A 23,541-nucleotide genomic window follows, 5' to 3' on the forward strand; every position below is an offset into this window, starting at 1 on the left:
GTTTCAGTTTGGGTAGTTTATATGTTTCTAGAAATTCATCCATTTCTTCCAGGTTGCCCAATATGTGGGCATATATTTTTTTCATAATATTCTCTTACGATTGTATTTCTTTGGTATTGGTTGTTATTTCTCCATTCTCAGTTGTGATTTTAAGTATTTGAGCTCTCTATCTCAAAAAATCTGGCTGGATATTTATCAATTTTATTGGCTTCTTCATAAAAAGAACTCCTTATTTCATTGATCTCTTCTGGCTTTTTGTTTGTTTGTTTCTGTATCATTTATTTCTGCTGTAATCTTCAATATTTCCTTGCATTCTGCAAGTTTTATGTTTTGATTGTTTTTATTTTCCTAACTCCTTTAGATGCAAGGGTAGGTTGTTCATTTGAGTTTTTTCTTGCTTCTTGAGGTAGGCTTGTGTTGCTATAAACTCCCCTCTTTTTTTAGGTTTTATTTATTTGAGAGTGAACTAGAGTTAGAGAGAGAGAACACTAGCAGGGTGAGGGGCAGAGGGAGAAACAGACTCCCTGCTGAGCAGGCAGCCTGATGCGGGGCTCGATTCTGGGACTCTGGGATCACGACTTAAGCCAAAGGCAGATGCTTAACCAACTGAGCCACCCAGATGCCCCTATAAACTCCCCTCTTATAAACACTTTTGCTGCATCCCTGAGGTTTTGAACCACCATGGCTTCATTTTCATTTGTTTCCATGCACTTTTTTTCTCCTTTGGTTTCCTGGTTGACCCATTCATTGTTTAGTAGCATGTTACTTAACCTCCATATGTTTGTGGTCTTTCCAGATTTTTTCATATGGTTGACTTGTAGTTTCAAAGTGGTGTAGTCAGAAAAGATGTGAGGTATAAACTATTATCTTCTTGAATTTGTCGAGACTGGTTTTGTTGTCAAATATCAACTCTCTTCTGGAGAGAAAGTTTCATGTGCACTTTAAAAGAATGTGTATTCTGCTTTTTTAGGATGGAGTTCTGAATGTATCTATTAATCCTTCTTGCCCAGTGTGCCATTCAAAGCCATTGTTTCCTTGTTGATTTTCTGCTTAGATGATCTGTCCATTGATCTAATTGGAGTGTTAAAGTCCCCTATTATTATCATGATATTATCAATTGGTTTCCTTTGTTTGCTATTTACTGTTTTGTATATATGAGTTCTCCTATGTTGGGTAGAGAAATATTTACAATTGTTATATCTTCTTATTGGATTTCCCCCTGTATTATCATATAGTGTCCTTCTTTGGCTCTTGTTACTATCTTCGTTTTAACATCTATTTTGTATGATGTAAGTATTGCTACTCTGGCTTTCTTTTGTCTTACCTTTGGATGATAGAAATTTCTCCTTCTACTCATTTTCAATCTGCTGGTGTCTTTAGGTCTAAAATGAGTCTTTGTATATGGATTGATCTTTTTTTTAAAATCCATTCTGCGCCCTTTGTCTTTTTATAGCGTTTATTCCATTTGCATTCAAAGTAATTATTAGTAGGTGTGTATTCATTACCATTTTATTACTTGTTTTGTGTTTGTTTCTGAAGATTTTCTCTGATACTTTCTTGTCTTTCTTTCATGTTTTGCTGATTTTTGATATTTGGTTACCATTATGTTTGCATATGTCTTTTTCATATAGCAGTCCATTTTAAGTTCATGGTTGTTTATGTTTGAATGCATTGTTTTCCCTTCTCCTACCCATTTTGTAGGTATATATTATATTTTCTATTTTTCATGTGGTGAGTACCTTGATGGATTTTTCTTACAGAAATATTCATTTTTACTCCTTTTTTCTTTCCCAACTTTATGCTCTCATTTTTTTCTCTCCTTTCCACTCAAAGAGTCCCCTTTAATATTTCTTGCAGAGCTGGCTTAGTGGGTCACAAACTCCTTTAGCTTTTGTTTGTTCTGGAAATTCTTTACCTGTCCTTCTATTCTGAGTGATAACCTTTCTGGATAGAGCATTCGTGGCTGCAATTTTCTCCCTTTGAGCACTTTGAATGTGTCATTCCACTCTCTTCTGGCTGGCCACGTTTCTCTTGAGAAGTCACCAGTTACACTTACGGGTTTTCCATTGTAAGTTAAGGACTACTTTTGTCATGCTGCTTTTAAGATTTTTTTCTTTATCCCTCTATTTGTCAAATTTAACTACAATATATCTTGGTGTTGACCTGATTTTGTTGATTGTGGTGGGAGTTCTTTGTGCCTTCTGGATATGGATGTCTGTTTCCTTCTCTAGATTAGGGAAGTTTTCAGCTATTATTTATTTGAATAAATTTTCTGCCCCTTCTCTCTCTTCTTTTCGGACTCCTATAAAGCTAATGTTGTTACATTTGATGTAGTCACTGAGTTCCATATTTCTGTTCTCATACCATGTAATTCTTTTTTCTCTCTCTTGTTCAGCTTAATTACTTTCCATTACTCTGACTTCTAGATCATTAATTCTTCCTCTGCTTCTTCCATACTATTTATTCCTGCTATTCATTCATCAAGTGCATTTCTATTTTTGTTTATTGAGCTCTTTATCTCTTCTATGCTATTCCTTAACTCTGTGTTAGCGGTCTCACTCATGTCTTCCACCCTTTTGTCAAGTCCAGTAAGTATCCTTATGAACATTTCTTTAAATTCTCCATCAGGCATTTTACTTTTACCTGTTTTCCTTAGATCTCTGTATCTATTTATATGTGTCATGAAAGTCATCTGTGTCTTCTACTCTTTAAGTTATTGACTTCATGAGGAAGAGGTCCTGGATTCTCTTGCAATACAGTGCCCCCTGTTCACCAAAATTTGGCACTTTGGGAGAGTATCATATGGGTGTTGCTTGTGTCTTGTTGTGTCTGAGTCAATTTTCCTTTTAGTGCAATCATCTGCACTGACTCTCTGCTTGTTGTGGGATATGCTCACTCTCTGTGGTGTCAGTGGGAACTATGCTGTATTTTGTGAGTGTGCCCACTGGGGAATTTGGAGCAGGATAGTGGTGTTAGCAAAATTTGTGTTGAGATAAGTCCTATGCCATAACCCCCTAAGTGCTCTGGTGGCTGAAGGCTGAGTCCTGGGGCTGCTGGAAATGGAAGGCTGGGCAGGACATTGGCTTGGTACAGCTGGGCTGGGGACACAATGGTGGTTGGGGGTGTGAGTCTGGGTGTTGAACTTAGGCTGCACAGGCCAGGTGTAGAGCCTTTAAAAAATTTCCCTGAGCCCTGAATTGAGGATAAATGTATCTCTGAAGCCTTTCCTTTCACAGATGAGTCTGTGTTTATACTATGGGTGGTGGAGGGGAAAGTCACCTGCCACCTCTCTCATTTTCTCTCTCTCTTTCTTAAAATTTAGATTCAAATGGCCAAGATATAGTACATCATTAGTTTCAGATATAGTGTTCAATAATTCATCAGTTGCATATAAAACTTAGTGCTCGGGGCGCCTGGGTGGCACAGTCGTTAAGTGTCTGCCTTCAGCTCAGGGCGTGATCCCAGCAGGATCCTCCACTTCTTCCTCTCCCACTCCCCTGCTTGTGTTCCCTCTCTCGCTGGCTGTCTCTGTCTGTCAAATTAATAAATAAAATCTTAAAAAAAAAAAACAGTGCTCATCACATCACATGCCCTTTTTAGGCCCCATCACTCAGATGACCCATCCACCCACCCATCTCCCCTCCAGCAACCCTCAGTTTGTATCCCAGTGTCAAGAATCTTTCATGGTTTGTCTCCCTCTCCGATTTCTTCCCTTTCAGTTTTTCCTCCCTTCCACTATGATCTTCTGTGCTATTTCTTATATTCCACATATGAGTGAAATGATATAATTGTCTTTCTCTGATTGACTTATTTCACTTAGCATAATGCCCTCCAGTTCCATCCATGTTGATGGAAATGGTAACTATTCATCCTTTCTGATGGCTGATTAATATTCCATTGTATATATGAACCACATCTTCTTTATCCATTCATCTGTTGAAGGACATCTCCGCTTCTTCCACAGTTTGGTTATTTGGACACTACTGCTATGAACATTGGGGTGCATACGTCCCTTCTTTTCACTACATCTGTATGTTTGGGGTAAATACCAAGTAGCGCAATTGCTGGGTCATAGGGTGGCTGTATTTTTAACATCTTGAGGAACCTCCATACTGTATAAGAGGTTCCCCTTTCTCCACATCCCTACCAAAATTTGTTGTTCCCTGTATTGTTAATTATACCATTCTGACTGGTGTGAGGTGGTATCTCATTGTGGTTTTACTTTGTATTTCACTGATGACACGTGATGTTGAACATTTTTTCATGTGTCTGTTGCCCACTTCTATATCTTCTTTGGAGAAATGTCTGTTCACATCTTCTGCCTATTTCTTGACTGGATTATTTATTTTTTAAGGTGTTGAGTTTGATAAGTTCCTTATAGATCTTGGATACCAGCTTTTTATCTGATCCATCATTTGCAATTATCTTCTCCCATTCAGTAGGTTGCCTTTTAGTTTTGTTGACTGTTTCCTTTGCTGTGCAAAAGCTTTTTATCTTGAAGCCCCAATTGTTCATTTTTGCTTTTGTTTCCCTTGCCTGTAGAGACATGTCTTGCAAGAAGTTGCTTCAGCCAAGGCCAAAAAGGTTGCTGTCTGTGTTCTTTTCTAGAATTTTGATGAATTCCTGTCTCACATTTAGGTCTTTCATCCATTTTGAGTTTATCTTTGTGTATTGTCTTTTTTTTCCATTGGATATTCTTCCCTGCTTTGTCAAAGATTAGTTGACCATAAAGTTGAGGGTCCATTTCTGGAGTCTCTATTCTGTTCCATTGATCTTTGTGTCTGTTTTTGTGCCTGTACCATGCTGTCTTGATGATTACAGCTTTGTGATATAGCTTGAAGTCAGGCATTGTGATGCCCCCAGCTTTGGTTTTCTTTTTCAACATACCTCTTGCTATTCAGGGTCTTTTCTGGTTCCATACAAATTTCAGGATTGTTTGTTATAGCTCTGTGAAATATGTCAATGGTATTTTGATAGGGATTGATTGAATGTACAGATTGCTCTGGGTAGCCTAGACATTTTAAGAATATTTATTCTTCTAATCCATGAGCATTGAAGGTTTTCCCAACTTCTTGTGTCTTCCTCAATTTCTTTCATAAGTGTTCTGTAGTTTTTAGAATACAGATTCCTTCCATCTTTAGTTAGGTTTACTCCTAAGTGTCTTATGGTTTTTGGTGCAATTGTAAATGGGATCGCCTCCTTAATTTCTTCAGTCACATTGTTTGTGTATGCAACTGATTTCTGTGCATTGATTTTGTATCCTGCTACGTTGCTGAATTGCTCTATGAGTTCTAGCAATTGGGGGGTGGAGTTTTTTGGGTTTTCCATATAAAGTATTATGTCATCTGTGAAGAGTGAAATTTTGACTTGTTTGCCAATTTGAATGCTTTTTATTTCTTTTTGTTATGTGATTGCTGAGGCTAGGACTTCCAATACTATTTTGAACAACAGTGGTGAGAGTGGGCATCTCTGTCGTGTTCCTGACATTAAGGGAAATGCTCTCAGTTTTTCACTATTGAGAATTATATTCACTGTGGGCTCTTCGTAGATGGCTTTTATGATATTGAGGTATGTTCCCTCTATCCCTATATCTTTGGTAAGTTTTTTTTGTCAAGAAAGAGTTTAAATCAAGAAAAGATGCTGTATTTTGTCAACTGCTTTCTCTGTATCAATTGAGAGGATCATATGGTTTTTGTGTTTTCTTTTATTAATTTGATGTATCATGTTGATTGATTTGCAAATGTTGAATCACCTTGCACCCCAGGAATAAATTCCACTTGGTCCTGGTGAAAAATCCTTTTAATGTACAGTGGGGTCCTATTGGGTAATATCTTGGTGAGTACTTTGGCATCCATGTTCATCAGAGATGTTATTCTGTAATTCTCCTTTTTGATGGGGTCTTTTGTCTGGTTATGGGATCAAGATAATGCTGGCCTCATAGAACAAGTTTGGAAGTTTTCCTTCCATTTCTATTTTTTGAAATAGCTTCAGTAGAATAGGTATAATTTCTTCTTTAAATATTTGGTAGAATTCCCCTGGGAAGCCATCCAGCCCTGAACTCTTGTTTGCTGGGAGATTTTTGATTATTGCTTCAATACTCTTGCTGGTTATGGGTCTGTTCAGGTTTTCTGTTTCTTCCTGTTTCAGTTTTGGTGTTTTATAAGTTTCCGGGAAGGCATCCATTTCTTCAGATTGCCTAATTTGTTGGCATATAGTTGCTCATAATATGTTCTTAAAGTTGTCTATTTTCTTGGTGTTGTTCATGATCTCTCCTGTTTTATTCATGATTTATTAATTTAGGTCCTTTCTCTTTTCTTTTGAATGAGTTTGGCTAGAGGTTTATCAATGTTTTTTAGTTTTTTCAGAGAACCAGCTTCTGGTTTTATTTATCTGTTCTACTGTTCTTCTGGCTTCTACTTCATTGATTTTTGCTCTAATCTTTATTATTTGTCTTCTGCTTGGTTTAGGCTTTATTTGTTGTTCTTTCTCCAACTCCTTTAGATATAAGGTTAGCTTGTGTTTGAGATCTTTCTAATTTTTTGAGAGAGGCTTGTATTGCAATGTACTTCCCCCTTAGGACCACTTTTACTGAATCCCAAAGGTTTTGATCAGATGTGTTTTCATTCTCATTAGTTTCCATGATTTTTTTAAAAATTATTTTTTAATTTCCTGGTTGACCCATTTATTCTTCAGTAGGATGCTTTTAAACCTCCAGGCATTTGAGTTCCTTCCAAATTTCCTCTTGTGTTGGAGTTCAAGATTCAAAGCACTGTGGTCTGAAAATAGGCAGGGAAAATCCCAATCTTTTGCTATCAGTTGAGACATGATTTGTGACCCACTATGTGATCTATTTTGGAGAAATTTCCATGATTTTGAGAAGAATGAGTATTCTGTTCTTTTAGGTTGGAATGTTCTGTATATACCTGTGAAGTTCATCTGGTCCATTGTGTCATTCAAAGCCCTCGTTTCTTTGTTGATCTTCTAGTTAGATTATCTGTCCATTGTTGTGAGGGGGTTGTTGAAGTCCCCTACTATTAATGTATTATTATCAATGTGTTTCTTTACTTTGGTTATTAATTGGTTTATAAAATTTTTTGCTCCCATGTTGGGAGCATAAATATTTACTATAGTTAGATCTTCTTGTTGGATAAATACTTCAAGTATGATATACTTACTATAGCCTTTGGTTTAATATCTAATTTGTCTGATATGAGGATTGCAACCTCAGCTTTCTTTTGAGATGCATTAGCATGGTAAATTGTTCTCCATCCCCTCACTTTCAATCTGGAGGTGTCTTTAGGTCTAAGATGAGTCTCTTGTAGGCAGCCTATGGATGGGTTCTGCTTTTTCATCCAGTCTGCTAACCTGTGTGTTTTGATGGGAACATTTGGCCCATTTACATTCAGAGTAACTATTGAAAGACATGAATTTAGTGCCACTGTATTGCCTGTAAAGTCCCTGTTTCTGTAGATTCTCTCTCTCTCTCTCTCTCGCTCTCTCTCTCTCTCTCTATCTCTTTTTCCTGGTCTATGTTACTCTTGGGTTCTCTCTTTGCTTACAGAATCCCCTTTACTATATCTTGTGGGACTCATTTAGTGATCACAAATTCTTTTAGTTTCTGTTTTTTCTGGAAGTTTTTTTTATCACTCCCTTCCATTCTGAATGACAGCCTTGCTGGATAAAATATTCTTGGCTGCATGTTCTTCTTGTTTAGTACCCTGAATACAACATGCCAGCCCTTTCTGGCCTGCCAGGTTTCTGTGGATAGGTACGATATCAGTCTGATGTCGGTAGGTAAGAAGCCTCTTGTTTTGAGCTTCTCTCGGGATTCTTTTTCTCTAAAATTTGTAAGCTTCGCTATTATATGTTGGGGTGTTGTATTTTTATTCATTTTGGAAGGGGTCCTCTCTGCTTCTTGGACATGAATGCTTGTTTCCTTTTCCAGATTAAGGAAGTTCTCAGCTGTGATTTGCTCAAATGTACCTTCTTGCCCTCTCTTTCTTCACCCCCAGGCACCCCAATAATTCTGACATTGGTATGTTTCATGGCATCATTAATTTCTCAAAGCTTTTGTTCATGGGCTATTAGCTCTTTTTCTCTCTTTGCCTCAACTTCTTTCCTTTCCATCAGCCTTTCTTCTAGATCACTTACTCTCTCTTCTGCCTCATCCACCCTAGTTGTTAGAACATCCAATTTAGACTACATCTCCGTTATAACATTTTTATATTTGGTCTGATTAGATCTCATTTCTGCACTATGAGAGTCTCTAGTGTCTTTTATGCTTTTTTCAAGGCCAGCTAGTAATTTTGTAATTGTCATCCTGTTTTCCATCTCTGACATCTTACTTGTATCTATATCAATTAGATCTGTGGCAGAGAACATTACCTCTGGTTATTTCTTTTGTTGTGAATTCCTCCTTCTAATCATTTTGCCCAGAGAAGAATGGGTGAATGAGCAGAATCAAAATTATCAACAATGACCCAAGCAAAATACACTCTAGACATATCTGAAGACATCAATAACCAAAACAGAAAAACAAGCAAAAACAAAACAAAAGAAAAAAGAAAAAAAGGTAGGGGAGAGAATATAATCTCACAGGGTGGAAAAAGCAGGGTGATCCACTTGTTCCTGAGTGAATTTTGGTCTCTGTGTTAGAAAGTAAAACACACACACACACACACACACACACACACATATATATATATAAAACTAAAATTGAATAGAGTGAGAAAAGGCAAAAAATGAGGCATATATCTATAAAATGTGGAGGTAAAAAATAAAAGTTAAAAAGAAACTTAAAAGGGCTTCTGGGTGGCTCAGTTTTTAAGTGTCTGCCTTCAGCTTAGGTCATGATCCCAGGGTCCTGGGAGCCCACTTCTTTGTCTCCCTCTGCCTCCTGCTCTCCCCGCTGTGCTCTCTTTCTGTCAAATAAATAAATAAAATCTTAAAAAAGAATTTAAAAGCGACCTAAAAATAAATAGTTGATAAAATAAGAAACTAGTTGAAAAGGGAAAAAAGAAAAAAAATGGAAAATTTTAGACTGAAAGATAAATGAATCATGAGAAAAATCCTCAAGTTCTATATACTATTTTCCCCTAGTGCTGGAGTTTTACAGTCTTGTGGGATCCATAAACTTGTGCACCTGTTCTTCTGGGTGAGGGGTGCTGTGTTGCTTCTCAGGTGTCTTTGCTTGGGCAGAGTTGTACCACCCCTTGCCAGGAGGCTGAGTTCAGTGTATGCTGTTCCTCTGTAAGGCTTTTTTTCCTTGAAGGCTTTCTGTGCCTCTTTAGAGGATAAAAATAAAAATGGCCATGCCCTGATCTCTAGCCTTAGAGCCAGAAGATTGTTGTTCCCCCTTCAGTAAATACTCTGCAAAAAGCAGTCTTAACTTTTGTTTTTGCTAAACTCTGCAGACTCCTGCAGTGTGTGCCCAGAGTGAACCTCCCAGGGGAAGTCTGAGGATCCCGAGTTACTGCCCTTTGTAGGGCCCTGGTATTGAGAGCTGTCACGGGATGGTGCACATACCTGCTCCACCATTCCCAGGGGATGGTGGAGGGTCCCTGAGTTCCAGTCTACTTCTCGGTGCCCAGGCAGACAGTGGTCACTCAACTGGGTCTGGCTCATGGTTTATGGTGACTGAGCTGAGAGCCCTTACCACCACCACCCCCCCACCAGCTCACAGACAGTAACCAGTTTCCCTGCTCTACTGCTTGCACACTTTACTGGCTCAGGCATCCCTGTTAGTTCTGTAACCCCTGGGATGCTGACACCACACTGACCCACCTAGAATTCTGCCCTTTTGATCCCCTAAGCCCCTTTAGACAGGGATGTCTCTCCCTGGAGCAGGTTTCTAAGATTTCCGATTTTGCCCATTGGGACTATATCACTTTCTAGTAGCTGGCTTATGGAGGTTCCCTCCCCTCTCTGCTTATCTCCTGATATCTCCCCTCAGATTCACTTCTCCACCCCTCCTACCTTGCAAAAAGCAGTTGATTTTATACTTGTAGAGCTCCAGATATTTTTTTTCTTACATCTCAGGCTGAATTCATGGGTGTTCAGAATGGTTTTAGTTACCTAGCTAAATTAAAGGGACTGGATGAAATGAGGTCCCCTTCTCTTCCTCTAGCTTACTTCCTCCCCAGCTTTCTCATTTTCAGTCCTCCAATATGCTACAAAATCAGTATGAACAGATCTGTCTCCTGTTTCCCCCCAGCATTTTGTAAACTGTGATTTTCATGTTGTCTTTCCACAAAGGCTACTGTCTCTTTATGGGTGGCAATCCAGCTATCACTCACCCTTCTGGCTCCTCTAGTGCTGAGGCACTGACTTTTTAAAGCTCCAGGTTCCAAGTCCCACTTGTTTTACAAACTCACAGAATTCAGTCCTTCTAGTTTTTACTGCTAAATATTATGAGGATTAGTCTTCCCCATAGCAACTCTCTGGTGCAAGGGCCTATTTCTCTACCCTTTCTGTGTGTAGCTTATTTCCTTTTGTGGGCAGTCTCTCTCCATCTTTCTAATCTTCTTAACCTTCCAGATGCAGCATCTTTTCTATATTTAATTGTGGAGGGTTTTTTTTTTTCTGCCAGTCTCTGGATTGCTCTCCTATTTATTGACGTGGATATGGATATCTACTTGTAAATGTGGGATGGGGTGAGCTCAAGGTCCTCCTACTCTGCTGTCTTTCCACACTCCTCTCTCCTCATTAACTATCATTTGAACTAGTTCAGTATTTTAACAAATACATCCAGATCCCATCACAAAACCTAGATTTTGTTTCATATCTTCCTCTAAATACCTGACCTATGACAGCTTGCTGTGAGACTATTTCCTCATTTTCAAAAGGAAGAGATTGAACTAGGTAGCTCCTAAATATCTTTGTAGTGCTATCATCTTTTGATTCTTTACTACCTTAATATTACTTTCTGAATTTGCTCACTGATTTTTTTTCTTCAATGATATCATACAGATAGCATCTGGTTGAAAAATGCATAGATATTGGAACTTTCTGCTTTTTCTCTGAATTAAAAATATGAGGGGACTCTTGCTTACTAATTGGCTTAGTGTCATTGTATGAGACCCTTTTTATCTGGAATACCCTGTCTATAAGATATTATGCTGACTTTTTTTTTCACAGAGTATAAATCCATATATTATTGTAAAAATCCACTACTACACTTTCAGTAATTAAACAAGTACTAGTTCAGTAATTATCATAGCGAGGATCCTGTTCTGGATTGCTGGTCAGAGTAGATGATGTAAATTGTTGAAACTTTTCCTGATACATATTTTGTTATGAGGCACTTGTTCCTGGCAGTCCTAATCAGGGCCCTTTGATTGTTTTAAATCACGGCCATCTTATTTTCTGCCTAGAGTTACTGTTTGATGTTGGACAGGTCACTGGGGGACTGGAATTCTGTAAAGCTAAATGTAGCAAGAAAATTTCTGGGATCATCTATATTATATAATGTACAAATGTATATCAATTCTGAGGCTAAAGCAATTTCTTTCAAATTCTTTTTTTTTTTTTTTTGCCACGATTCATAGATAAGATAATGTAGTGAAAAGTTTACTTCATTTGGTGTTTTCCATGCATTGTAAAGAACACAGAGTGGCAAAATAGAACCTTAATGATTCTCCCATACACAAGTACATATGTTAGACTATGCTTCTCCTTACACGTTTCATAAGGAATTCACCCTACCCCTTAGAATCAGATTCTTCTAATAATGGCACTTAAATTTTCTGTTCGCCACAACCAATATATGCCTTATTTTCCTTGATTTGCTTTTGCATGGGAGATTAGATTTCACTGAATTCTAAAATGCTGTGTTTTAAATCTGCCAGGTCCCCCCCCTTTTTTTGCCCATGACACCCATGCACCAATAGATGAATTTAGACAGTTAATAAAAATAATTAAGTTGAATTTACTAGACATTTGGAGGGCATTGTTGGAATATAGCTTGTTCTATTTTTAGTACCCATTTCTTTATGTATCTTTATGGTACTGCCTGATATAGACTTCTTAAGAGAAATAATTTCAAACTTAAGCACTCACATTTTTTTCTTTGAGTTTTTTATTTCTACCTCTTTGTACCATTATACAGAGTTTTAAAAAAATAATTGCTTTATATATTTTTAAAATATATTATTTAAATTCAATTTAGTTATCATATAATGTACTGTTGGTTTCAGAGGTAGAGTTTAGTGATTCATCAGTTGCATATAACATCCAGTGCTCATTACATCAAGTGCCCTCCTTAATGTCCATCACCCAATTACCCCACCTCCCCATCCCCTTCCCTTCAACAACCCTCAGTTTGTTTCTTATAGTTAAGAGTCTCTTACAGTTTGCCTCTCTCTCTGTTTTTAACTTAAGTTATTTTTCCTTCCCTTCCCTTATGTTCATCAGTTTTGTTTCTTAAATTCCACATGTAAGTGAAATTATATGGTATTTGTCTTTCTCTGACTTATTTCACTTAGCATAATACCCTTTAGTTCTACCTACATTGTTGCAAATGAAAAGCTCTCATTCTTTTTGTTAGCTGAGCAATATTCTAATACATATATATATATATACATATATATACATATATATAATCACATCTTCTTTATCCATTCATCTGTTGATGGACATCTGGACTCTTTCTATATTTTGGTTATTGTGGATATTGCTGCTATAAACATTGGAGTACATTACCTTTTATTAATACAAAAGAATGTAATTATACTATGGGAGCTGGCATATTTTCAGAGGTTACATGCCATGTTTTCATTTATTTGGTACCTTAATGTACAAGCATGAGAAAAGTAAAAGGTACAATGACAATCTGAAATCATTTTCTCCCTCCTCTCTCCCCTTCTCTTCCAAGGTAATTCTCACAGAGAAGACAGCTCACCCTTTAGCAGAATTCCCAACAATAGATTCACTAGAAAGTAATTCTTTCAAGTATTTCACAGTACTTCCTCTGACAATGTTATTTTAGATGGAATTTATTATTCATTTGATGATTTTGTAGATTTTTAAACTGTCCACTGTAAGATGAAGTAAAAAACAGAAGTTGAAGATTACTTTGTTAAAGAATATTATTCATAAATTAGACATGAGTTTTCTTTTGGCTTGTGCTATGCAGCATAGGTATGTTAAAGAAATGTATCCAGCTTTCAATTACATTAAGAAATGGTCCCCATTTTAAAAAGGATGGTTCTGGTTCTAGGTATAACGGCTGCAGCAATGGCTGAGGCAATGAAGCTGCAGAAGATGAAGCTTATGGCAATGAACACTCTTCAGGGAAATGGAAACCAAAATGGGACAGAATCAGAGCCTGACGATCTTAATTCTAATACTGGTGAGTGTCTTCAGTACTACAAGGCAGGTGACTCTTGCTAATGTATTCTGAGATTGGAGAGAGGAAGGATGAGGTGGAGAGGAGAGAATAATTAATATACTTTGATTTTGAGCAGTTATTGAAGAAGGATGCTTAACCTTACCTCTAACTAGTACAGTGAAACTAGAAAACCATTACACGTCAGAATTACATTTCAGGAAATAGTCAGTTATCTTCATTATTTTCTAGTGGAATTACTAATTTTTATACTGTTAGTTATTTGACCTACTGCCTGTGAAATGCTGCCCCCTTCGGTTTTGCCCCAGACTTCTTACTTCAACTTTCTCTCAACAACTTACCATTGAGAGGCAGTTCTGAAAATCTACTTTGGTTCATCTGCAGTCATTTTAGGTGGCCTACCACCCCCTTAGCTAAGTAAGGGTTCTGGCATACTCAGGTCATTGGCAGGGGCTAACGAAAAGAAGTAGAACAAAGAGAAAGCAAAGAAAAAAGAAAGACAGAAGAAAGGAAGAGAACAGAAAGATGCCTGTGGAGTGGAATATCCCTTCCCTTCTTGCTACTTGTCTTTTCTCCTTTACTCTGTGATAATTTTACTTTGGTTTTGCTCATAGGACCACCCCTCAGATCTCTTTTGGAAGTAACTTGGATTATAGACATCAACATACACTAATGGATGCATAAATAAATAAATAAATAAATAAGGTTTCATTTTATTGGGAAATAAGAATGGGTAACCAAAGACAGTCTTAGGAGCCGTAGGTTTCTGATCTAATTCTGCAACTAAATTTAATATAATGTGATAAGCAGATTGGTACCAGTCTAATCTCTCCTCTTTTAGGCTCCTAGAAGTTCAAGCATGGTGGGACCTTATTTTAGAGGAAAAAAGGGGGTAATTAAAGAGGGAAACAACTGACTCAGATCAGTATAATAAAATATGCTGACTTTGATAGAGTGTAGCTCTTCTTATCTAAAATCGAAATGTTCACAGTGAATTATAGAGTGAGAGTTGGGCTTCAACCAGTGCTCACAGCAAGAAATCAATGGAAAAATGCATTCTTTTATTGAATTTGTGGCAACTGTAAGCAACACATAGATAATGCTAAAATTAATATTAAGCAAAGAATAATAACAATAAGAAGTTACCAGTTATTATGTACTAAATATCTCCCATGTTTGTTCTTCAGTTCCAAACATTTTTTACTTAGATATAATTGACATATAATAGTATGTAAGTTTAAAGTGTACAATGTGTTGATTTGTTACACTTATCCATTGTAACTTATCCATATGTATCCACCACAGTGTTAACTAACACCACCATCACATCACATTATCATTTTTTTTGTGGTGAAAACCTGTAAGATCTATTCTCTTAGCAACTTTCAAGTTACATTATTGTTAAATATAATCTCAATGTTGTGAAGAATTTATTCATCTATCTCTTGTGTTAACCAATTTAATTCTTACCAAATTTCCAGAAAAAAATGTGTTTTCAATACTCCATTTTGCAGATCAGGAAACAGAAGCACAATGTGGTTCAGCTTTGCTCATAGTACCAAAGCTAGTAAGTGGCAGAGGTATATCTCAATCCCATGTCTGGTTAAGTCCAAAGTCTGTTTTATTCACATTCTTCCTCCTTTTTAATGCTGTTTTGTAGCAGAAATTTTATTTTATCAAGACTTTTAAATAAAAGTTGTTTTTATGATAAGGATACACTGATAAACTGATGATCAGTTTCCTAGTCCTAACACCTCTTACTTCATATTGGATTTCAAATCTTGTAGTGTCTTAGAAGTGACCATCATTTGACAGGAAACCTCTTGTATATAAAAATATTTTTGTACCAATAAAAATTAATGGGAGTTGAAGCAGTAATTTCTGTCATGTTTTTCTTAGGTATAACAGTTTATGGGAAAAAAACTGTACAAAATTTATAAGTTGTTACTTTGTAACAAGACAATAAAGACATTTTGAGACATGTACTGGTGACCTAATTTCTAACTTAGTAAGTAGTTAATTTTTCTAAATATAATCTGTTTTAACTCCATCTATCCATCATTGTGATAAAATAAAGTATTAGGTTTCCATTTGTGTATAATGTTATACTTGGTGTTACAGAAATGAAATTACAGTAGTCACTGTGTTTGACCTTGAAGATTGCGATCTATCCTTATCTTGATGTAATGAAGGTAAGCAGATATAAAAAATAATTATAATGATGATGATAATAATAATACATATTTATATGAAGCCCCTGAGATTTTCAAAGTCTATAAATGAGCACCGCTGCCATGCATGTATATGCACACCAAATTTGTGTTATCCCTTCAGCCATAACTTCCCCTCATGCTGTATTGGAAAACAATTAGACCTTGGCAGTCTTTGCCACTGAGGACTCCAGCAGCTCTCACTGTCACCACAGACAACCACAGATTTGTCTGTCAAAGAACCTCACACTCTTTGCCAATGATGATCTCAGTTGATGGCATTTCACAAAGTAAACACTGCTCTGCTCTCCCCATTCCCAAATCTGGAGCTTCCATTTCACTTCCTTAGATCCAGAGCTGCCACACTCCACCCAGCCAATGTCTTTGAACCCACCTGCTTGAGAAGTTCTTTCCCTATTGAAGTGAGTTGATAAAGACTGAAAGAGGTGCCTTCTGACTCAAATGTGCAGACATCAATGAAAAGTCATATAGAACATGAACAATCAATAAAACACCACTCAAGAGGAACAAAATATTTTTTTTACTAAATTGACCCTAAAGAAATGGAGATCTGTGGTGAAATGCCTGACAAAGAATTCAAATAATAATTATATAATAATTGTTTTAAGAAAGCTGAATGAATTATAAGAGAACACAATTAAGTAACTCAAGGAAATCAGGAAAACAAGACATGAACAAAATAAGGAGTTCAACAAAGAGATAGAAGTCAATAAGAGAATCTGGCATAAATTCTGGTGTTGAAGAATACAATGATAGAAACAGAAAATACAGTAAAAACTTCAATATCAGACATGATCAATCAGAAGGAAGAAACTGTGAACTTGAAGATAGGTCATTTGAAATTTTTCAGTCAGAGGAGAAACAGGGAAAAAATGAAATAGAGGAAAGTAAGCCTCCAGGATTTACAGAATATCAGGATATATTGATTCTCTTGCACTGATATATGTGTTACGGGAGTTCCAGGGGGAGAAAAGAGAGAGAAGGGGGAAAACAGACTTATTTAAAGAAATAATTACTGAAAAACTTTCAAATCTAGGGAGGGAAATTGACATCCAGGTTAATGAAGTTCAAAAATCCTTAAATATGATCAGTCCAAAGAAGACTACACTGAGATACATTATAATCAAATTGTCAGAGATCAAGGACAGAGAGAGAATTTGAAAGAATCAAGGGAAAAATCAATTTCTTACATATGAAGAAACCACAATACGACTATAAGTGGTTTTCTCAGCAGAAAATTTGCAGGCCAGAAGAGAGTGTGATGTTATATTTAAAGTACTAAATGAAATAAACTTCACAACAAAAATATAATAACTGGAAAAATATTTTTTGAAATATAGAACAAGAAATAAATTTTTCCCCAAATAAAAACTGAAGGAGTTCATCACTGTTAGAATTCCCTTACAAGACATGCTTGAGGGCATTCTCAAAATAAAATGAAAACACAATAAAAACAGCAGTGTTAAATCATAGGAATGTGTAAATATCATTGGTAAAGGTAAATGTATAGATAATGTAACACCGTAATGGTGCATAAATAATTTTAACTCTAATATAAAAATTAAAAGATAAAAATTTGTTGACGAATACACAATATAAAAAGAAGCAAATTCTGACTACAAAAACACAAAGGGTGTGTGGGAAAGTAAAAGTGGGAGAGTTTTTGTATGCAATAAAAGTTAAATTGTTCAACAATTCATTAGTTGAACACTACATCAAAAACTAATGATGTACTATATGCTGGCTAACTGAACATAGTAAAAAAAAGAAGTTAAATTGTTATCTACTTAAAATAAAAGTTGTATTGAAATGCAAGGCGGTTGAGTAGTTGCTCTCACTAGAGAGCTCTGTAAGTAATGTGAGGGACCAATCAACCCAGGTAGTGAGAGACCAACTCAAGGAGGAAGGGACCAACTGAGTCTTTGTCCAGCACTCAGCATCTATGATTTGTTTTTACTCACTTTTTCTTATGGGTAGAATTGTGTCCCTTAAAAAAATGTATTGAAATCCTAACCCCCAGCACTTCAGAATGTGAACTTGTTTAGAAATAGCATCATTGCAGGGGCCCCTGGGTGGTTCAGTCAGTTAAGGATCTGCCTTCAGCTCAGGTCATGATCAGAGGGGCCTGCATCAGACTCCCTGCTCACTGGGGAGTCTGCTTCTCACTAAAAATAAATAAATAAATAAATAAATAAATAAATAAATAAATAAATAACAAAATAAAAAATTTAAGTACATATTGTATGCAAGCCCAAGTTAAACAGAAAGTATAAAAAGCTATAGTAGATCTACAAAAGATAAAGAGAAAAGAATCAAAGCAAATCACTATCATAACAACTCGACAAATAACGAAGAAAGGCAACAATAGAAGAAGAGAAAGAGAAAACAAGTTTAAACCAAAATGTATTAACAAAATAGCAAGAGTAAGTCATTACCTATTAATTATTTAAATGTAAATGGATTAAACTAACCAATTAATGAATCAAGAGGCTTAAAGGATAAAAAAAATAAGATTTAGTCAAGTGGGAATTTATTCTAGGGATGAAAGTGTGGTTCAATATAAACAAATCAACCAATGTGATACATCACATTAACAGAATAAAGGATAAAAACCATATGACCATTTCAATAGATGCACAAAAAGCATTTGACAAAGTACAATATCCATTCATGTTACAAACCCTCAACAAAATAGGTTCAGAGGGAACATACCTCAACATAATAAAGGCCATATATGAAAACCCACAGCTAACACTTTACTCAATGGTGAAAAACAGCTGTTCCTCTAAGATCAGGAACAAGACAAGGATGCCCACTCTCCATTTTTATTCAGTATAGTACTAGAAGTCCTAGCCACAGCAATCAAATGAGAAAAGAAATAAAAGGTATCCAAATTGGTAAGAAATAAATAAAACTTTCACTATTTGCAGATGACACAATGCCATATATAGAAAACCCTAAAAATTCCACTTAAAAAAAAACTACATAAGAAGTAGGAAGATCAGTAGGAGAAGAAGGAGAAGAATAAAGGGGGGGGGGTAAACAGAAGGGGAAATGAACCATGAGAGACTATGGACTCTGGGAAACAAACTGAGGGCTTCAGAGAGGAGAGGGTGTGGGAATGGGATAGGCTGGTGATGGGTATTAAGGAGGGCATGTATTGCATGGTGCACTGGGTGTTATACGCAAGTAATGAATCATGGAGCTTTACATCGAAAACTAGGGATGTACTATATGGTGACTAACATAATATAATAAAAAAAACTACTAGAACTTATAAATGAATTCAGTAAAGTTGCAGTACACAATAATAAACAGAATTCTGTTGTATTTCTATGCATTAATAATGAAGTAGTAAAAAGATAAATTAAGAAATAATCCCATATAAAATTGTACCAAAATAATAAAATATCTGGTTAAACTTAACCTCTTTAGGTGAAAGATCTGTACTCCAAAAACTAGAAAACATTAATGAAAGATACTGAAGATGATACAAGCAAATGGAAAGATGTTCCATGCTCATGGATGGCAAGAACCAACACTGTTAAAATGTCCATACTACTCAAGGCCATCTACACATTGAGTGCAAACTCTATCAAAATGCCAACAGCATTTTTGACAGAAGTAGAACATATAGACTTCTGGGGAAGATGGTGGAGCAGGAGGACCCTAAGCTTACCTTGTCCCATGAACACAACTAGATAATGCTCAGATCAGTGTAAATAACCCAGAGAACAACATGAAGACTGACAGAACAAACCCTACAACCAAATGGAGAAAAGAGGCCACATCAAAGAGGGTAGGAAGGGTGGAGACACAGTGGGGAGCTAAATGAACTTGTGGGCCATTTCTGGGAAGGAGCCATGGGTTCAGAGAAGGGAGATAAACAGACCCTCACATCAGGGAACTCACATAGTGAGGAAAATCCCCATAGCATTGGCTCTAAGACCCAGAGGGTCTGAATTTCATGAGTTCTTACAGCAGCAGGAATTAAAGCCTGGAATGTTAAAAATCAGCAGACTCGGCTCTGGGAGAGCCAGAGGAAACTGAATTCCTACCTCTAAATAGCACAAAACCTGCTTGTGAGATACAGCATAGAAGTGGCAATCTGAAAAACACCTAGAATATATGGAAGAGTTATTTACTAATAACAGAGCATGGTCCCAGAGTGACAGTTTTCATTGGGAGACTCCTCCAGGAACAAAGGAGTTGGCAGTCTCCATTTCCCTCCCCGAACCCCCAGCATATACACACAGCCACCTGTGTGAACTAGCACAGCATAAGCATTCACATTATAACTTAGTTACAGTTCACCCCCCCCCACACACACACCCGGGCCTGCTTCAGTACCAGTGCTATGGGCCCCATCCCCCAGAAGACCCATGAAAAGTTTGCCAACACTACTCCCAACTGCATGCTTTGTGGGGCTTCAGTCCCTTGGCAATGGCCAGTCACCATCTGCTGATGATGCAACAACTTATTAAAATTATGGGTCCCACTCATGCACTTTGTGAATTAGACACCAGCTAACCTGTGTCTTGATAGTGGTGGCATGTTCCCTGTGGAACAGGACTGGTGCACAAAACTTGCAGGCATTATGCAGCCCATCCACACTCAATTTGCAGAGCATCTCCCCACTGTCCCAGGCTCGGCAGCAGCTGTGCATCCTCAATGGAAGATGACAGGTGCAGAAAATATGTGGACACAGTGTGCCCTGCCTGAGTGGCCCCAGCTGGCCCCAGTGTACATACATAGCAGCTGTGAGTCCCCTGTGGAAGAGGACCAGTGAACAAAACTAGCTGGCACAGTGAGCTCCATCTGTGTGCACTTTGCAGAGCAGACCAGGTTGGCCCTGGTAACCACAGCAAAGACATATCCTCTCTGGCAAAGACTAGCACCACCGTATTAAAAGTGTAGATCCCAGCCACTAATTTCAAGAGCAGAAGATATAGCTCACTTTTCCTAACACAGAAAAACTGACACAGAGAGATAGACAAAATGAGGAGACAGAGGAATATTTCCCAAATGAAAGAACAGGACAAAACCACAGCAAGATCCCTAAGTGAAATAAAGAAAAGTAATATGCCCAATAGAGAATTTAAAGTAATGATCATAAGAGGGTGGAAGGGAGAAGATGGTGGAGGAGTAGGAGGAACACAATAAGATAACTACAAAATCATTCTAAATACCCCAGAAATTAACCTGAAGACTGACAGAATAAACTCCACATCTAAAGGGAGAGAGGAAGACACATTGAAGAAGGCAGGAAGTACGAGACATGGTTTAGGGAGGAAACAGATAGCCGGTGCTGAGGAGGGGTGGGAGCCAGGGTCACAGAGAAGGGTGAGAGAGAGAGAGGAGCACACAGGGGAACACAGAAGGACAACAATTTCTTAAAGATTTTCCTAAAGCCATTGGCTGGGAAAACAAGATGGGCTGATTTTTGTGAGTTCTTGCAACCAGCAGGGCTTAAAGAGTGGAGTTTTAAAGGTCAGAGGACATGACTGGGATAGAGCCCTGAGGGAACTGCCCTACACCTGGAGAGAAAAAAAACAATCTGGGGCAGAAGCCATGGGAACAGTTATCTGAAGTATGTCTGGGGCATATACTGGGGAGACTATTCCCTCTGTTGGAGTGCATCCCTGAGAGGAAGCATTCCAGAAGTCTCTCTGGGAACAAAGGAGCTGGCCAGTATCATTTTCCTCCCCCGCCCCTCAGCATAAAGCAGGAGCCACCTGACAAAAACAATGTAGCTCCCTCAATGGCTGCTTAACTTGCTTAAATCAAGTACCACACCCCTGTGCTCTGGTTGGACTGCCTTTCTCGGTCAAGACTGCTTCATTCCCAGTGCAGTGGGTCCTGTCACCAAAAGTACAGCAGAAACCCACGCCTACACTGCATCTCCTGACCAGAGAGTTCTACAGGACTTCAGTTCTAGTGAGAGTAGTATCAGTTCTCATTCCACAAGCAGACAAGAGTGCACTTAATTAAAACTCTCCACATTCTAGCCAAGGACCAAACACTGCCTACCACAGTCAATGAGAAACTCTGCAAACAATGGATCTGAAGGATAGAGCAGCCAAAACACAATAGCAGTGCGTATGCAACACATAGCAAAGACAATCCCTAAAACACCAGGCCCTGGAAACTATATGATCTCTTTTTCATAAACATAGTTCTCTCACAAAAAAGAAACATAATGGGCTTTTTTAACACACAGAAGAAGACAGAAACCAAGATGGAGAAATTCCACACAAACGAAACAAGAGATCTAAATGAAACAGATGTAAGTAACGTGACTGACAGAGAATTTAAAGCAAGAATCATAAGGATACTCACTGGGACTGAGAAAAGAATGAAGACTTCAGGGAAGTCCTTACCACAGAGATAAAAGTGTTAAAAATAAATATTCAGAAATGATAAATGTGATAACTGAGTTTGGAAACAGGCTTGATGCAAAGGACACAATGCTGGTAGAAGCAGAAGAGTAAATAATGATATAGAAGATAAAATAATGTAGGATAATAAAGCTGAACAATAGAGAGAAAGAAGAGGTATGGAACACAAGAATAGCCTTAGGGAACTCAGTGACTTCATCAAACATAACAAAATTCATATTGCAAGAGTCCCCGATAAAGAAGAGAAAGACAAGGAACACAAAATGTATTTTAGGAAATAATAGCTGAAAACTTCCTAATCTGGGGAAGGAAACAGATATCCAAATCCAGGAGGCACAGAGAACTCCCAACAAAATCAACAAAAGCAGACCCACAACAAAACATATGGTAATTAAATTTGCAAAATATACTGATAAAGAAAAAAATCTAAAAAACAGCAAGGCCAAGAAGTCCTTAACTTACAAGGGAAGACACATAAGGCTAGCTGGAGATTTCTCAACAGAAACTTGGCAAGCCAGATGGGAGTGGCATAATATATTCAAAGCGCTGAATAAGAAAAATCTGCAGCCAAGAATGCTCTATTCAGCAAGGCTATCATTTATAATAAAAGGAGAGATCAAGAGTTTCCTAGACGCACAAAAAACTGAAGGAGTTCATAACCAGTAAATGAGCCCTGCAGGAAATATTAAAGGGACTCTCTGAGTGGAAAGGAGAGACCCAAAGTGACAAAGATAAGAAAGGAATAAGAAAATCTCTAGAAACAAATGACAAAATACGTAATAAAATGACACTAAATACATATCTATCAATCCTTACTTTGAATGTTGGGGCCCCTGGATGGCTCAGTTGTTTAAGTGTCCAACTCTTGATTTTGGCTCAGGTCATGATCTCAGGGTCATGAGATTGAGCCCCAAGTTGGCCTCTGTGCTGAGTGTGGAGCCTGCTTAAGATTCTCTCTCTCCATCTCCCTTTGCCCCTCCCCAATTCACAGTCTATTAAAAAATATAATTACTTTGAATGTTAATGAAATTAATGTTCCAATCAAAGGACATAAGGTATCAGAATGGATAAAAAAAAATAAACCAAGAACCATCTATATGCTGCTTAGAAAAGACTCACTTTAGACCTAAAGACACTTGCAGATAGAAAGTAAAATAATGGAGAAACAATTATCATGAAAATGGATGTCAAAAGAAAGCTTCAGCAGCCATATTTATATCAGAGAAACTAGACTTTAAACCAAAGACTGTAAAAAGAGACAAAGAAGGATATTATATTATAATAAAGGGGACTATCCAACAAGAAGATTTAACAATTATAAATGTTTATGTACCCAACATGGGAGCAGCCAAATATATAAATTAATAACAAATATAAAGGAATTAATTGATTATAATACAATAACAGTAAGAAACTTAACACTACACTTACTTCAATAGACAGATCACCTAAAGAGAAAATCAACATGGAAACAATGGCTTTGAATTCAGAACATTCCATTCCAAAGTAGCAGAATACACATTCTTTTTGAGTGCACAGGGGACACTCTCCGGAATATAGCACATAC

At 37.3% G+C, this 23,541-nt stretch overlaps 1 protein-coding gene across 1 annotated transcript in view; it reads left to right on the forward strand.

Annotated features, from left to right (window-relative positions):
- The window catches only part of DACH2 (dachshund family transcription factor 2), an 807,630-nt gene that overhangs the window by 552,806 nt on the left and 231,283 nt on the right, over positions 1-23,541 (forward strand). Inside the window, exon 4 of the mRNA XM_026480109.4 lies at positions 13,217-13,348. Within this exon, the coding sequence (XP_026335894.2) occupies positions 13,217-13,348 (132 nt within the window). The remainder of the gene's footprint in view (positions 1-13,216; positions 13,349-23,541) is intronic.

The sequence above is a fragment of the Ursus arctos genome, chromosome X (genome assembly GCF_023065955.2).
Source record: "Ursus arctos isolate Adak ecotype North America chromosome X, UrsArc2.0, whole genome shotgun sequence".
In the NCBI taxonomy this organism is placed as follows: domain Eukaryota; kingdom Metazoa; phylum Chordata; class Mammalia; order Carnivora; family Ursidae; genus Ursus; species Ursus arctos.